The 18,337-nt window shown below is 44.8% G+C and overlaps 1 protein-coding gene across 1 annotated transcript in view; it reads right to left on the minus strand.

Moving 5' to 3' along the window:
* Window positions 1-12,947: 12,947 nt before the first annotated feature.
* The window catches only part of LOC146844091 (uncharacterized), a 144,823-nt gene continuing 139,433 nt past the window's right edge, over window positions 12,948-18,337 (minus strand). The window contains exon 8 of the mRNA XM_085651760.1: window positions 12,948-13,797. Coding sequence (XP_085507886.1) covers window positions 13,337-13,797 — 461 coding nt within the window. The 3' untranslated portion in view covers window positions 12,948-13,336. The remainder of the gene's footprint in view (window positions 13,798-18,337) is intronic.

Here is an 18,337-nt window from a genome sequence, read left to right on the forward strand (position 1 = left end):
TCAGTACCAGAATATAAGTGAATATCAACACTGCATAGAAAGATGTCCATATTGCATGCTAATGTGCTGCCATTATATATCTGGGTACCTCTCTGATGTTCAAAAGGTCCTGCCAAGCCATGCAACATGCTGCTCGTGCAGCTCAGTCAACCAGTGAGCTGTGTGGAGTATCACGGCGATGCGCAGCACGCGACTGTTGAATTATTGCCAGAACCTTAATCAAGAATGCCTGTGGTGTCTGTCAATTATGCCATATGGTACCCATGAAATAATTCAGAAACTATCAAAATCTGTCATAAAAACTGTTAAATCTTACCAAGAGACAAAAGGGGGAGATGTGCATGCCAAGGGCAGGGCAGCTCAATTATTATGTGGTCTGATACTCGGTTATGCTAGAGAACTTTAGAAGTATGCCGTGCAGGGTGATTCTTTATGCCTTTATACATGAGTTTTATTTAAGGTGCAGAAATTTACCGCAGAAAGGTGGTGATTTCCTCTGGACGGAGCCAGTGGAGTTACCACTCATACCCAAGAGAGTCAATGGCCTAGTGGAGTGGTGTGGCTCACTGGTTAGAGGCAGCAGACCCGGAAGCAGAGGACGGCCCGGGACCAGGGTTCAATTCCCGACGCGGCAGGGTTGTGGACCAGGGCCAGTGGACTCGATAATTCTCGCCTCGGTGCCTACTCTAACCAGGGATCACACTCGGCAACTCTGGGCATTAGCTTGCCTCATCTCCACAACGGCCCCCCACATTCGCTGGGGATGCCTGGTTTCACCTTGGAGATACCCAGGAGGGACCATCTCACAGGGATAGCCAGGACGGGTTCCCCAGCGGTCTACAGCGCCACGACGCCTCGGCAGCAGTGCGCTTTACAAGAAAAACATACATACAAATATGCACTAACAAGAATAAAACTGAGACTAACAAAGGCAAGCAGTCCAGCTAGGATTCATTCAGTTCGGTTTGTGGTTCAGTGCCATTCATGCTAGAGGTGCTTAGTCGTGCAATGTGGGCTACCAGTGATGTGTCGTAGTAGTGCCATGGGTATGCTCAAATATTCCACAGGGTGCTACTTAGATTTGAGATGGGGGCCTGCTAAAACGCCATGAAGTCACATTTAATTAAGAAATGGACCTGCTCAGATTTGCTAGTGGTGGTGCCATTTGCGCCATGTAAGCAATTAAGTTGGTGGTTTGGTGAATTATCTTGTGGGTAGCTGATGCATTATGTCAGTGAGCTGCCCAATGATGCTAGATACATGGTAGATACATGTTCATGTGGGCTTTGGGTTCCTGCCCAGTTATTTCATGGGATCCCTGATAATGCCATGTAATTGTGCTTTCTTTTGAAACAAACAACAAAGTGATGGAAGGAATGCCCGGGTTGATCTCACGACCTGGTGATTGCTTAGGGCAGCATTCCAGTCCATATTCATGTCTTTGAGAGTCGTTCTTGACTGAGTGGCAGAGTGGGCAAGAAGTTGATGGACTGGACTGTGTTCAAGAGTAATGACCAGCACCTGAGATTAACTCAAGCATTCCACTCATCACTTTTGTGCTTTTCTCAGTGTGATGTCCTAAGTGTGGTGGATTGCCAAGGTGTGGGCCCTATCTTCACTGTGCCATTAGAGGGAAGCTCCATCTTACTGATGAGACCCGAAGCCTAAACCAGTATGGGTTTGCCAATTTACCATTTGGTGGGGCTCTGGCCTAGCAATATGGACCAGGACAATAAAGACCTCCTTAAGCATGCCTGAGAGGATGCTACATTACAACATGAAGGTGTCTGCATAATCTTAGCATAAAAGCTGCTGACATGTGCCATGAGGAATGCAATGGTGCAGTGGCCAAATACCGCCCTCCTCCTAGTTGTCTAGTTTTTTCCGACCTGGTTACTGATACTCTGTTATGTGCTGTACCTGTTTTTGTCTGTTGTCCAACAATAGAGAGCTAAATTCTGGTGGATGATGGGGTTGCACTCAAAGTGGTACTCTTTTTTTTATCATGGATGCCCACTGTCTCCGTCACTATACCATGACATGACTAATTGCTGGGTAGCAGATCACATACAATTGTAGGGTGCAGTCCATTTGCCTGCCCCTACTTTGTGAGACGTCTTACTGTCTCCCACTTGTTTAGTATGTCTATTCAGTCATGAAATCCCCCCCAATTCCTATTAAATGTAAAAGGTGGAAACGGGGTACACTGAGGAGGGCTGCTCCTGTATATATGCAGCCCCAAAGATTGGAAGACATTTTGTAGTATTTGGTGGTAGAACTGCTGCCTCTCAAAGGAGCCGGATCACCCTAGTGTTGCTCTCCACCACTACCCCGACCCTGCTTATGTCATTGTAAAGCTTCATTTACTGTCCAGCTTGGAATCACATTACTTTGAATGAAGCAGAATGGCTTCTTTCTCTTCACCTTCCCTGAATGAATCCCACTGCAAGAGGTCAGCCTAGGGTCTGAGACCTATGACACCGTAACAAAGGACTCTGATCAAGGGCAAGCCCATTGCTGAGCACTTACACAAAGAGGCGGGCTGAGATTAACCGTATTTGGAGTGTTAATCTTCTGGAGAAGCAACATTCTCTGTTAGGACAGAGGTTGTCTGACTCCATTATATAATCGTAGGTTGACAATATGGGATTCCTGCCATACCCAAGGACATCAGATTGACACCGTACATTTGGAAGCTGGCTGGCATGAACTGAACAACATCTACAGGATGATGTGCTTTGGAGTAATTCATTCCCTCAAAACATATTTGGGTACCTTGAAATCTGATTGGTCAGCTGACTTTGGTCCACTTTTTCTGAATATAAACTGATACAGTTGGTCAGCTTGGAGTACATTTCATTTTATTTTAAAGAAGCTTTAATCTCCTCTGCAATGAAAAACTAAGACCATATATAGTTCCTTGACTGTCTTTTCTTGAGAAGTAGGTCCTGTAGGTAAGGACTGTGGAAAATATTAGCTGTTTGTAGGAACAGAAAGGAGAGACAAAGGAGACGGTCGGGCTTATGGAGAACCCTATTCATCATGCTTCCTTGAGTAACTTCAATCCATGAAGTCGAAACAAGAAAGTAGAGTTGTACCTGCTGCCCAGCACCGGCTCACAGATCAGTGGAGAATGGCAGAAACGAGGAACTGTGGGTAAGCATGGAGAAAAAGAAGATGCCATATTAGAAGTACACTCAAAGCCTATCTCCCAGCCTGGTGCACTACAATCTAAAGTGGAGTCCAATTGAAGTTGTCCTGGAAGTCTATGTCAAAGAGTGACCCTCCAGCTGAAAACTGCACTACTCCCGGAGAGACCGCAGACATGCAGGTGCCCAGGTACCTGACAAATGGATGTCCCTCAGAATCTGTGACTATTCAGAATCAGCCTGTTAGCCATTGTTGCCTGCCCTACTGTGCAGATGCCATTACCAGAATCAATCAGCATCTACAACCTGCATCCAGCTCTTGTGAGTGTTCCCTTCATGCTTGTAACATCACTTATCGCACTTATGCACCTCCAACTCCCCTGTGCAAGCCCAACAACCTTGGAATTCCTGGGAGGGCAAGGACAGCTCCAAGTGACCGGCAAGTCATGATCAAATCCTAAGTCTCAGCAACAGACTCACACTGAACATTTCAAATGCTAGCATCCCTTTGAGGATTTGGAAGCTGTCCCACGGCTATTCCCCTTCATCTATCTCTGACAATGTAAGTGCAGGGGGCATGGGCAGAAATAATTGACCCACATGTGGTACTTCATGCCTATTGTGTGCTGTGGGTCACAAGTGAAGAAACAAATGCAGATGTTTCCTATATGAACACCTTTTTTTAATAACCTGATGGATATTGTTGAATGACCACTGGTGGTGTGCAAGGGTTCCTCAACCCCCAAACACCTGATATATATCAGTAGAGCAAACATTTCAAAATATATATTACTCATATGTCCTGCACAACACAAACCCTAAAGTCACTTCGTAAACCACTGAGTGATTTGCTAATACAAAACACACAGAACATCACTTGCCACAGTGGACGGAAAAAAACCATATTGCCTCATCAGTATGTTTGACTAAACAAATGTACATTTGACTCACACATTAAATGAGTGCCTTTAATCCTCAACAAAATTATGACACAATGATTGAGAGGCTGCATTCAGTGGCATGGCTAGGTTGCTATGGGTCCTAATGAATGCAAAGTAAATGGGGCCCCTCTCTAGGATGACATCTCAGTCTGCCCAAAGCCCCTGACACTCCTCAAACTCCTAAGTCTGCATCTGTCTTATAAAAACGCACTATTCTCATACACACACTATTGTACTTCTGTTCCCTGCACTGTATTTCTGCAAGTCAAATTCAGAACCCTTAAAACCATTACCAAAATCAATATATTTGGCTCTTGCAAAGTGCATGCACACAAAGATATAACATGCTTGGAGTCGGGACCCCAAATTTACATAGCTGCCCTCACATAGGCACATTCCTCACGCTGCACTCACGCAGACATATACTTCACTCTGCATTAACACAGGCAGAACCTCAATCTACAGACTAATTACTGTGCACTTACAAAAGAAAATGTTACTCCTGCATTTACACAGGTACATCCCTCACAATGGGCTCATAGAAATTGTAGTTCTACTGCAAGTTTCTTTCAAGGACATGGAACAATTGTGGTACTCAGGGCCAGTGCAAGCTTGTTTCAAAGATATGGAACTGCAAAATGTCTTCAATGACAAACAAAACGTGTTGCACTGGGCAGCACCATTCACTGAGATACAATGAACAAGCAGCAGTTCAGTTGTAATACAAGTGTACAGATCAGCACTGTGGTGTATGAGTATAAACTTGACTCACACGCATAGTAAGATATCCACACAAAAACAGGTACAGCACCAGGAAGGAATACACACTTTTCTACAATATGGTGAGCAACAATGCAAACCTCCTACACATGCACAGAACGTGGACAGCATCTGCAGCAGCAGTCAAATCCTGTTCGTAATCACACACAATGTGTAGCATTTGGCAGCCTTGTAAGTCCCCCTCACATGCAGCACAGGTACAATATGGTCATCAGCAGTGCAAGCTAAGATATCCTCACATTCAAAACTAGTATCACACCGGCAAAAGCATCTAAGCCTATTTCAGGCACAGAATACCCAGAATTAACAATGGAGGTGGGTGAGCCACTGAAGGGAAAAGGGTATGCCCAGACAAGGGTCCCGTGCTCACTGCGCCACGGATTCAAGCTAGCTTGGCTGATGAGGGGTGGCACCCAGAAACTGGTCTCAGGATGCTTGTTTGTGGTCCAGGCAGGACCTGGTTTGGCACTTCGGGCTGGACTGTCCCCATGAAGCGCAGGTTCCAGACTGATTTGCATATGGCTGGGTCTAAACTGGCATGGCATGGCGAGCAAAAGAACAATGGATTAAACCCAGATCTTTGTGACAAGGGGTGATTGTTTGCATTGTTTAGCATTCCGTCCATCATGTCTTCTTTTTGCTTTTGTTGACCTAAGTGGGAAGGGTACGCCTAGAAGTAGGTCCCGTGCTCAATGGGCCACTAGATTCAAGCTAGCCTGGCTGATGAGAGGCGATACCCTGAAACCGGTCCAGGATGCTTCTTTCCAGTCTAGGGAGGAGCTGGTTTGGCAGTTCAGGCTGGACTTTTCCCATGAGGATCAGGTTCAAGACTGATTTGTATATGGCTGGGTCCAAACTGGGGTGACATGGTGAGTAAAAAAATGATGGATTTGATTTAGATCTTTCCGACCGGGGGTGAGTGTTTGCATTGTGCAGCATTCCATCCATCATTTTTGTATTTACATTTAGAAAGTTGGCATTTTCTTACCTTGGTTAGGTGTATTTGGCAGTTGGGATGTATGATTTCCTCCTAGACATCGACACATAATGTGTGATGTGGATGTGGTGTGATGTGACTGAATGGGCCATCACTGACAGAATGGGAGGGAGAAGCTGGGCCCAGCCTCACTTACACCTGAATAGGCTTTCCCCTGTCTCCACACAAAGGGCTGCATGCCCCCTGTAGGTAGACTGGAGCCAGGGCAGGGAGGGCAGGGCATCTGTGCACTTCAAATGCATGCCTCTAGAACATACTCCCCACTTCAATTTCACAACGGTGTAAAAAAGAAGAACCTCAGGCACCACCCCTTCAGCACACTTCTGAACCTGTGGATACTCTGCCAGGAAGAAGGGCTGCTGTGCTGCTGAAGGACTGCCACTCTGCTGGACTGCACTCTGCTTGACTCCTGCTCTGTTGTACTAGCTTGCTTCCTGCTGTCCTGTTGCCTGTGTGAGACCTGTATCTCTCGAACTCAGAACCCAGAGTGACTCTAAGAGCCAATTGACTGGCCACTGGATCTGAAGCCTCCGGGACATAACAGAGTTTCAACCAACCTGCACCTGGACTCTGCCATCTGTGAGTCTACACTGCCAAGTGGTGCCATCCCAGTCCTGGAGCCCTGGAAGTGGGACCAAAGTGCTTGCCTGCAGAACCGATGCATCTCCTTGGCTTAGCAGGGCATCCCAGAGCAGAGCTGATGCATCGCCGCTGCAGTCCTCAGAAACCATCGCAAAAACCTGCATCCCTCCTGCAGTCTTAAGAACCTACAGATGGCCCGACAGTGCTGCACATCCACAGTCCAGGCTCTCGCATCTCTCATTGACGGCGGCCTCGATGACAGCCCCACATCGCAGCCGCACAGCTCTTCGGAACTGTCACATTGCAAGATGCACGCCCTGTCTCTGATGCCGGATTTTTCATCGCAAGTCCCGCCGACGGGATTCACAATAATGACGCAACAGAACCTCACACCGCAGCCTTGCCACATCTCAGAAGTGACGCAATGCTTCAGATGTGCGGCGCATCTTCAACACAGATCCGTGCAATGCTCTGCAATCAGGATTTAAGGTACTCTGCTGAGTGGGCCTAACTGGGTCCCTGTAGCTGGCCTTTGCTTCATCGTGATTGGCCTCAACTTGTCACTTTCTCCTGGTTCAGTGCAACCAGATAGCCCCAACTGGCACTTTGTGCTTTTTGGTGCAATTTTCAATACAAACTTTAAAATTCAAAATCTCCGCTGCTGCTAATTAGATTTTTGTCATGTTAATCTTGTTTAATTTATTAAAAATACTCTAGTTTTCTTAAGATGTTGTAGACTCCTTTTGTGGTGTGTTTCTACTACTTTACTGTTTGAAGTGTTGCACAAATAATTTACACATTGCCTCTAAATTCAGCCTGACTGCTCTGTGCAAATCTACCAGGGGGTTGAGTAAAGGTTAATTTGGGTTTGCTTGTGCCTTACCCTGACTAGGATTGTGATTTCTGCTTGACCAGTGCTCACAGCCCAGCCAACAAGTAACCCAATTTCTAACAATAGCCCACCAGGAACTGCATGTATCTTGCTCAGTATCCAGGTAGGCACTGTTTGGACTAACACTCTTTGGTAGGAAGGGAGGATATTTTACACACTGACTTCACACACTCAATGAATCACTGATATAGGGAATGGTGAAACAAGGACAACCTAGGCCTTCCAGTTTTCAGTTAAACAGAAAAAAAATATTTTAACTTGTCCAAATGAAACTGTAGCTGGTGTGCTTTAAACCAGCAACCAATGATTTCAACTCATTGCAAGATAGTCCCTAAACATGTGTATGGTGATGTGGACCTCAGGGGCAAGGGTGGGTGCTGTTAGCCCAGAACATGAGCTGGTGCCCAGTGAGAGCGTAAGGGATTCGGATGAGGGGTTCATGCCAAAGGTGGACTGGTAAGCCTATTGCAGCACCCGCTAATCTCTGAGGATGTGATGCATGAGGTCAAGCTCTGTCTGCTTCACATATTTAAACATAATTGGCTGATATCCAGCTTTGGCATCTCCTATCCTGCCCCAAATGAGTGATCTGTACTGCGGCCAGAGCCTGAACCTGCCTCAGGAGCACTCTGACAGCCACACCAACACACAGTCGAGAGCTTTGCCATCAAGATAGAGCATGAGAAGAAGGTGAGGGTGATCACAATGTTGGGAGAGTATGATGAGGCGAGGCTGGTTAGGTTTCACCGTGCAATACTCTCACAATACCCCAAAGATGGTCCTTGGATTCACAATAATAAATCCTTAGCTCAGTCCTGGTAGAGTGACAAAGAGCAGACAGGCTTTACTACCAACATGGCCGAAAAGTAATTGACACAACTCAATAGAAGTCTGACAACAATTTATAAAAGCAAAGCAGATTTTATATTAATTTAGACAATAACACAAACAAAATTAGATACATATAACCAGAGGTATGGATTTTAGAATGAAACATAAATCACAGCAATTCAATTCTGCCGAACTGCAGCATTGCGGTCAAAAGGAAATACTGGTAGTGACAATCGGTCACTTGTAGTTCGAGTTGCCTGGAACAGGGTAAGGGTGATGAAAGTCCCAGGACCAAGCCACAACAGTCAGTTAAATTTTGCCTGGCCGGAGAATCTGGGGTGCAGAGTTGTCCTGGCTGTCCTTGGTGCTGAAGCAGGAGCCACGGCAGAGCTGCTTTTACTTCTTAGATGGTGCTGCTGGGGAACCGGGTGCAAAATGTCGACAACTGAGCCACTGCTGGCATCAGATGAAGGTTTTGCGGAGTTCCCGGAAGGTGCAGTGCCAAGTAAAAGGGTAAGTTGTAGGACTGGTGACTAACAAGCCTTAGTAGTGGTAAGCTCAGCAAAAAGGTATTTTCATGTCTGGAAGTCAGGGTGCTCATGGAAGCTGCTTGAACCTTTGTGGAGGTCAGGACTACATTTCCCACAATGCATTGGACCACCTACTTTTGTACATTCCCTCAGAGGGCCCAATGGCCAGCAGATCTTTGGTTCCGGTACATTGCTTAATCTGCGGACTGCCGATGAGTCTGGAGTTGCCATTGTCTCTCAAAGGGTCCCTCTGTTTGGGCGAGCCGAACTTTGGTCCAGGATGCTTCGTAATTGTGCAGTTCCAGGAATGTTATTGCAGGTGCAGAGTATTGCGCCTTTGGTTTGTACAGATCCTCTTGTCACAGACAATGGTCTCTTCTTTGTCCATCTTGCAAGTCAGATCAGCACTGAGGTTAAGGTGTCAGGGGTGGCCCTTAAATCCTATTTATAGGGGCATCAGGGGTGTGGGTGCAAGTGACCAATGAGCTATTAGCCTTATCAGCTAATCCACCCCTGAGGTAACCACATCGGGGAGAGTCATCTATACCCACCCATAGCTCTCCATTCTAACACTTTTAAAAATGGCAAACATCTTGCTCAGCTGTAGAGACCAGGCAGCCCACCCTAGAGGTGTGGCTAGCCTTCTGGGGGTGTACACCTCCTGAATACCTAATGTTCCCACCTGCCTGGGTCCAAATGTGCCTCAGGCATGGAAGGGCTGTTTACTCCTTTGGGACGCAGCCTGAATGTATATCAGAGGTGGTGAATACTTTGAAGCTCACCGCCTTGATGTGCCACTTCAGTAGGCATCCTGGCAGGGAGGGAAGTGTCACCTCCTTCAATCCACATCATTTTTCTGAACCCTGGGAGAGGTCACACCTCCTTGCAGGGGGTCAGATTCCTGTTTTGGTGGCAGCAGCTGTGGGCTGGCAACCAGAGCGCAGGAAAGGCTGGGGCAACCAGGTGGGCAACCTCTTTGGTAGTCACCTAGGTGCATGCCACATCATCCTCGACATGAGATTAGTGTCAGGGGTGATAAGACACATTTGTTATAAACCAAACATGACATTTAGGCAGTGCCATAATGGAGCTTCTAACCACGGGTTTTCCCGGCTGTACCGTTTATCACATATAGAAGCCTTTAATGGTAAAGGGACAGTTTGCACTTACATGTCCACACCTTTAATATCATGCACCATGCCTTCTGGGCTCAGGAGGCCTTCCTTAGGGGTGACTGGCATATATTAAAAGGAGAGCTTTGACTTTGCCACAAATGCTGAGGGCACAGTGGAGTTTGAGCATTTTACATGTTCCCTGCATTCTGCAATGGCAGGCCTGCGGTCAGTAGTTAACTTGGGTCACTCAGGATGGCACAAACAGTGCTTCAGGCCCTGGCGACCCCTTTAACACCCATGACCTGGGTACCACTGGTACCATATACTAGGGACTTATAAAGCCGTTAAAGTCTTTGCCATTTGGGGTTACCAATTCACGCATATCAGTTTTAGGGAGAGAGCACTGGCAGTGAGACTTGGTTAGCGGCTTCAGTGCACTGACAGAGTCAGAAACCAGCATCTAGAAGTGCAAATGGGGGCAAAAAGTGGGGGAGGGGACATCCGCAAGTTGGCCTGTTTTCTTACACTAGGCATAAGGGGGAGGGCTTTCTAGAAGGAAAGGATGGTAACAATATTACTGGAATGCTTTGAGTTGAGGACTTATATTGTACATGGACTCCATGATGAGATTTGAGGTCTTAGCTTCTTTGGAATCAAAGGAACACCTGACCGTGATGTGAAAAAGGAAGGCTCATGAGAATGAGGAAAACATCCTAAAAATGAAGCATGAATACTGAGATCTGATGGTATTTGATGTTCGTAATTAACAGGCAGCGATTTTAAGAGCTTGGACAAATGAAGGTAAGAGTCAAAGTAAGGGCGAACATGTATGTATTGGGCACTGGTAATGCAATGGCTTTAACAAGTGGATCCGTCAGCTTCCTCGTCATGTGCATCTGACTGGTTTCCACTTACGCCCCCTACATTTCTTCAAAGCCTGCATATGAGGCGTTAGGGTAAAGAATACAAATCATCCTATCATTGCTGTGAAAGCCCTTCTTCTTTTCTCCTCTGCATCTGTTGGTGCAGGGGCTCATGGTTGCTCCACACAAACATACTTGAGAATTCTTTTCAGCAACATCAAGAAAATAGCTAGCAAAACACCTGGAAAATGTCAACCATTGATATTCAAAATATTTCTCTGTGCACTTCCATCGCTCATGTTCATGTCCCAGTGCAATTAAAATGTGAATGTTTTTGGTAAAGAGGGGAAAACAAGCCTTGACAAAAACAGTGAAAACCACTGATTTTCAGAAAATAATTCGAAGGGGAAGTAATTTTCATTATTAGGGCCCCCCTTCACCAGTACTCCCATACAACATGGGGATGTTTTAATCTCTTTTTCATTTTAGAAACACCTTCAATCCTGCTTTCTGTATGCTTCCCAGTTGGGGAAAAAACGTTTATGACTACCTAGTAAGGTACTTCGTGGTTGTTCACAGGAGTTTGCAAGCTCGTACATTACGTGTAAAACACGGGAAACATCCACTAGTACGCGGACATTTCTTCACGTACTGTTACCACGCAAGCGTTAGTACGCATGCGAAGTAACAACGCGTCCCTTTAGTACGCATGCTGTTACATCGCATGCTTTGTACAATGCATGTGTAGGGGCGGGTACTAGTCACGGCGGACATTTGCACAGAGAGTCTGACGGAGGAAGCATGAAGGGGGAGAAGATTTGAACCACGTGTGGTAAGAGGTAAGTGGGGCTGTGTAGGGTCATGTAGGGGCTGTGTAGGGTAGTGCAGGGTTGTGTACTTGTGTAGTGTTTTAGGGTTTAGTGAAGTGTTGTGGGGTTAGTGTTTCAGGGTTTAGGGTTGTGTTGTGGGTTACTGAAGTCTAGGGTAGTGTTTTAGGGTTTAGTGTAGTGTCGTGGGGTTAGTGTTTTAGGGTTTAGTGTACTGTTGTGGGTTAGTGAAGTCTAGGGTAGTGTTTTAGGGTTTAGTGTAGTGTCGGGGGGTTAGTGTTTTAGGGTTAAGGGTAGTGTTGTGGATAAGTGAAGTGTAGGGTAGAGTTTTAGGGATTAGTGTAGTATGACACGTTATTCCACATACCATTATTATTACTAGGTACGTTTTTACTTCGCATACATTAACACTTTCATTGTAATGGTATGCAAAGTAAAAACTTGCGTAGTAACGGTTATTGCTAAGTAATAACCGCATTGTAAAAGCATGCGAAGTAATGGCATGCGAAGTAACGTCTCATATTCGTCAAACGCGCTTGCCTTCCCTTTGGTATCCCTAACTCAGACTTTTCCGCGCAGAAAGTTCTGCCACGAAGGCGGATTTCACCACATGAGCAGATGTTCTTGTCATAAAAATCCACACTTTTAAATTCTATCAATCAGAATTTATGAACGTAGATTCACCGTTTTGTGACCCCAGAACGTTTTGTGAATCAAGCCGCGAACACGGAATATATAATGATTCGAATCCAAACCCGTCGGATCCCCAATCCAGATGTTTGCAACCATTTTGATGCCGTTCTTCAGCCCGTTCAAAACGTCACAATCAAAAGTGTCGCAGCCCTTTTTCAACAACCAGCATGTGCTTGTGCCACCTCTCTTTCATGACCCCACCCTTCAGATACAAGACTGGCATCTCTCTATTTAGGACAGGAGTAGGACAGAGGGGAGGAAAACAAAGATCTCTGGGCTAAAGGACCCAATATATCAGGCATCTCTCTCTCTACTTTCCAGGGCGGCACTAAAAAGTCACTAAAAAGTGTTTTGATCTCTATGGAAAGGGACAGAGAGCTGCACTCATTTGTATAAATAGCGGATATAAATAAATTAAACTCCCAGACTTCTTACATTTAGTGGACAAATTGTTTTTATTAAGCATTTAATAACTATTTAAACATCTCTTTGCTGACGAAAAAGCATATGAAATTCATCAATGACGCATAAGATTAGGGACCGCTCACCCATACAAAGCCGACCACATCTAACTATATCATGAATTTTACCAGGGAACAAAAGTGATTTTGATGGGAAAAATGCAGAACGCTGGCAGGTGCCAATATTGCAGAGGGAGTAGCATGACTCATCCTGCCTGGTGCTTGTACAGGGAAAGTGTTGTGTCAAAAAACCTCTGATTGTGTAATGAATTACAGGAGACATATATGGTGTCAATTACTCATTTATTGCATCAGTTTCTTGTAAATGAGTCCCAAAAAGTGGCAGGTATTTTTAAGTCAGAACACTGAGATCAATCCAAATAGCTTTTCCACACATTTCTGAAATTGGGAGTCCAAGATTGAGATCTTTTCAGAAATACAAGAGACCACTGGGAAAAATAGCTGATTTAGATTGGGTTTAAATTGGGTTGCTGGTGGGCATTTGACAGAGATCATATACTTAATGTGCAAGTGAAACATTTATTTAGAATGGTTACAAAGTTATCTCTTTACAATTCATTGGAAAGGACACTTCTAGAATTTTCATGATCACAGAATCCTTTTATTCAAACAAAGTAAAGCAACGCTACTTGGTGACGATTCATTCAGAAAGCGCTATGAGTGAGCACTGTTGTTTTTTTTCTTGTATTCGCAGACCCCATTTCCCTGTAAACAGGACTCTTTGGATGTGTCCGGCTTAATACAGTTTTCAGAAGTCGCATCTTTGCACATCACTATATTCCCGCCACACGACCACGCTGATGTGTGTTGACACTTACACGCAGTGTAGGCTATGGACGAGCGAGAGATTCTACAGCCACCAGGGTGATAATTGCAGTCACAACTCTCAGAATAGGCTTTGCAGTTACCCCCACCCTGAAGACAGGTGCCCAGAGATTTATCTGGATTCTTACAAAAGAAAGCATTAGGTTGGGCACATTCTCGGATTTCTCCTACACAATTCATCCCGTTGAGTGTGCAGTGGCAGGCCATGTTGGGAGGTGGGGTTGCCGCTATCATACACCCTCCAGCTTGGTAAACACAGTTACACGCATCAGGGCCATGATGGTGGTGACCTACAAACCAGACAATAGCAGAATTGAGTTAAAGTACAGTAAAGAATTAACTTTGCATCCTATACTTTCTTACATTTATAATGTTCCTAGTGTCGCATCAAGAGTTCAACAAGCATTCGGACGTATTTATGAAGATTTAAAACATGAATAAACTCCCCATTCCAAATAGCAGGTGCAGGATATTTTTAGGATATTCCTTTTAGAATTGATCATGTTCCCTTAAATGGTGCAGGGGTCAACTTAGAAAATATGGCAGGTGTGCAAAGGAATGAATGTCAGGGTTAGGCGAACCGGTTCCCGATGGATGTGAGCTCTGTTCACATTGAAACTACTAGAGTTTCTGTTAAAAAAAATCCGTACACCATCATCTTTCTTTAGGTGAATAAATCAACTTTTTCTGTTTTGATTAAATCAAAGATTTATTATCTTCTTTGATTCATTTTTTTTTATTTAGAACATTCCATAGTTTATAGTAATTCCATCAATCCAATTATTTTAACATGGCCCTTCATCTGGGGTCTACAAATAATAAAAAAACAGAAACCACATCAGTCCTTCTTTAGTTTAAACTTATTTACATTACCGAAAGGATAATATGATTTAATTATTAAACCATTGGTACTCAATATTGTGTTCGTCTTCATATAACTATTGCCAATATTTTCATCTGTTAACTATTGCCATAAATAAAAATCAAACCTTTTTATCCGTTAATCACGAACCAACCTGATATATGTACCCATTATCATGCGATATGCCATTGCGCTGAAAACAATAGTGTAACCACATAAACTTACTTGTTTAATTCAAAGAATACGGATCAACCGATATCTGTGTGTAGATCGCGCTAGCACTTCCTGCTCGTGCGTTGAGCGAAATGACGTAACGTCATGTGACTCTTAATTTAAAGGAAACAATCCTGTGTACGCGTGAGGTTTAACATAACGCAGTAGCGTCGTGGAATCTTTACGACCTGATAAAGTAACTAGATTACAAAACGGACAAAATAGTGATCAATAAAGTAAAAAAAATGAATGATGAATAAATATCAAAAAATAAACACAGACTTTTGTGGATAAATTGATATACTTCTGGGAGAACCTGTATATGCGGAAGTTCTAGGACAGCTTTAACATGTCGCTACTGGCATCTATATGACTATGTATATATTCATATATTATATTATAAAGGACACTGATTAATGGTGCAACTAAATATTTTGACTTAAAAAACATTGCAAAATAATGTCTGAAGAGGCAAGAAACATTCAAAACGGATCTACAATGAAATTAAATTATTGAAACATCGCAATGTTTTGTATGTGATATGAACGAAAAATTAATGAAACAAAGAATTACAACTATGTGATTCTAGGCATTAGTCAGGAAAACTATGATAGTTAGGGCAAGATGGCGTCCACACGACGGACGTGTGTGTGAGGAGCTCCTGGGCGATTCGTCTCTCCTGTTCAAGTTGCGGAGTTGGACGCGCGGCGATATAGAGGATAGCGTCGGAGTATTCGGCGTGCGCTGGGATTCTTCGATGTGGATGTTTTCGTAGCTGTTTTCGTGGCTGTACAAGTGTGTGGCGCAGACGCACGCTCATCCATACCGTTATACTGGAGTCACTAAGGAGGAGCGGGATCGGATTGCAGCCTCACCTGAGCTGGATTGTTAACGGCAGCCTGTGGAAACGGCAGCCCGCGGTCGGGCTCGTTGTTGAGCTTGGAAATCTGAGAGCAGCTGGGTGTGCAATCACGGTTGGTTGCCGGCTTGGAGAGAACAGTGCATTTAGGTAAAGTTTTGGATAAACTTTCCGTTAAATAAAACAACTTGGCTTTGATTGAGAGCTGGTAGAGTAAGGGAAAAAAGTAGGGGTGGGCGGAATTTGCGAAATACAATTTCGCGAATTATCGCGAAAATGTTGAAATCTCCGCAAACACGCGGAAATATCGCGAAGATGCGGAAGTTTTTTTCCCGCCCGTTCGCGGTATTTTCTGTGTGGTCGCGGCTCGCCAACTTACCCATGCGGTTGCTCGCGGGCGCGGCCATCTTGTTTTCACTTGTCTCGCGGTGCATGATCGCGAGAAGAAAGATGTGATCGCGCGACGCATGACGTTACTGCGGGCCCGAACTGTCGCGAGACAGCGCAAATGGCTACCAACAATTCAACATCTCGTGGAGAACGCGACCGGATCGGGAAAACTTGTCGGCGAACACGGGGATTCAGGTAAGGCGATCGCGCACACGCAAGAATGTATTATTTTACAGCGCGAGCAAGAAACAAATTATCGCTAAGCTGCGGAATGCGGAAATTTTGACATTTTCGCGTTTTCCGTGGAACGCGAAAATGCCAAATTATCGCAATTTCCGCGAACGGAACGGAATTTTGGCCCAGGCCTAGAAAAAAGACAGGAAGAGCCTTTGGACAAACTTTTTTTTTTTTTTACTATTCAATCAATCCTATATAAATCCTCTGCACTAAACTTGTGTAAAAAAAAAAAGCAACAAAACAGTTGGGGAATTGAAAATTATTGATTATTGGTTTTGTGTGCTTTGGGACATTGCTGGATACTACTGGAGACTTGATATGGCATCTAAAACCGCTCGAGGTGGGAAAACAAGAGTCACTGGGGAGGCTGCGGTAGGAACACGTGCAGCACTTGCAGCAAAAGGCTCTAAAGAACTGTTTGGCGCTGAGTGTCAGGATAGTACTCCACAGGGCACTGTTCAAGGGACACCTAAGATATCGCAGATTTTTCAAGTGGCAGCCGGCAAAAAAGCGGTGACATCTGTGACTGTTTCTTCAAAATCTGATACCCTTAATGCCCAACAAGGGGTGGGTGAGCTGTTTGGTTCATCTATTGAGGAGAGTGGCTTAGCTTTGGAACATGCTGCACCACCCCAGGGCATTATTGATACTCTTAATGACCCGGCGTTAATGGATGAGATTGGTATTATTAGTAATGATAGGAATGAACCTATTAGTAGTAGTAAGGATAGTGAATTTTATTCGCTTTCAGAGCATTCGGAAGAATCGGAAGAGTCTGATTTAGAAGGAAATCTCCAACTTCACGAGGGGCTTGGTGATGCTACCTCTATGGTAGGCAGCCACACTAAAAATCCTTCTTTGGGGGGTACGTCTATAGAAGTACAAACTGTGCGGAAGAAAGTCAAGGATGGAACGACCGGATTAGCGATGATAGAAACCTCTGATTGGGAACTCTCCAGTGGAGAGCCGCTGCTCGAAGGTCTCGACTTATCTGACCAAGCCAGTGGGGGCGCGGTAGAGGAGATACAAGGTCATGCATCACTGGAAGCAATTTATAGATCAATCTCAGCGCACAGGTTGGAAACGCGAGCAGAAAATTTAAAAACACATACTGCATGTAGAAAGCTGCAAAATACAGTTAGACGGTTGGCAAAAACTTGAAACGACTTTACTGCCCAGATGGGGGAAGCAGAGACCCGTATTTCGCTGCTAGAAGATCAGATGGTGGCTCAAAAGGATGCTTTTGCAGACATAAAAGCCAATCAAGATGATATGCATGATAAGCTGGTCGATTTAGAAAACCGCCTGCGTCGTAACAATCTGCGTATTTTGGGGGTGCCAGAAGGATTTGAGGGGCAAGACGCCCGAAAATTTGTAGTCGAGCTGTTTGAGGAAGCATTCCCTGAGTTGAAAGAATGGAACTGGTCGCAGGAAATACAGCGGGCACATAGGTTTCCGTTTCGACAACGGCCGGTAAGGAGTGGGCAAGTATTGCAACAACCAAGGGCTATTCTGATTTCCCTCAATAATTTTCTGGCTAGGCAGGCACTATAAGATATGGCCAGACCAAATAAGAAGAGAGCTGGTAAAGGGACGCAATTCTTTGTGAGACCTGATTACTGTCATTCTACAGTGGAGAAGAGATGGCAGTTGCGGCAGTTGATTACTCCTTTTCAAGTAAAAAATGCACAAGCTTTTCTATTACAACCAGCTACTTTAAAGATTGTAAACAGGGGGCAGGCCCGTTTCTTTACTTCTGATGTTGTAGCCAAAGAATATCTTCTATCTTTGGGCTGAGGATAATTATTTAGGCAATGGAAATTATATTGAACGACATGACTCTCTTTTTGGATTAGTTTTTGCTATTTTCTGTTTGTCTGCTTTCTGTTTTCTCTTTCTTAGTTGTATATACGTATATATATAAATGATGCGGGAGAGGCGAGTACTAGTGGGCTATTTACCAAGCATCACAAGGGCAATTGGCCCTAAAGCCCTATTGTTTGGGGAGGGTCACGGTCAGGGTGGGTGGGGGGGATTTGTGGGATGGTGTCAGGGGGGTCTAGAGGGTCACCTGGGGAGTATAGTGTTAGAAATGAGGGGGCTCTGGTTGACGCAGGTGTGAACCCACAACAAGCAGGGACCCTTTACTTCTTGTCAGGGCGAAGGATGACTCCCCAGAATAACCCCTGCTCACCCTCTAGGTGCGTGGCACGAGCAGTCTAGGCTAAGTCTCAGGCGTACAAGGTTAAGCAAATGCAATTACACATAC

The sequence above is a fragment of the Triturus cristatus genome, chromosome 4_1, assembly GCF_964204655.1.
Source record: "Triturus cristatus chromosome 4_1, aTriCri1.1, whole genome shotgun sequence".
In the NCBI taxonomy this organism is placed as follows: domain Eukaryota; kingdom Metazoa; phylum Chordata; class Amphibia; order Caudata; family Salamandridae; genus Triturus; species Triturus cristatus.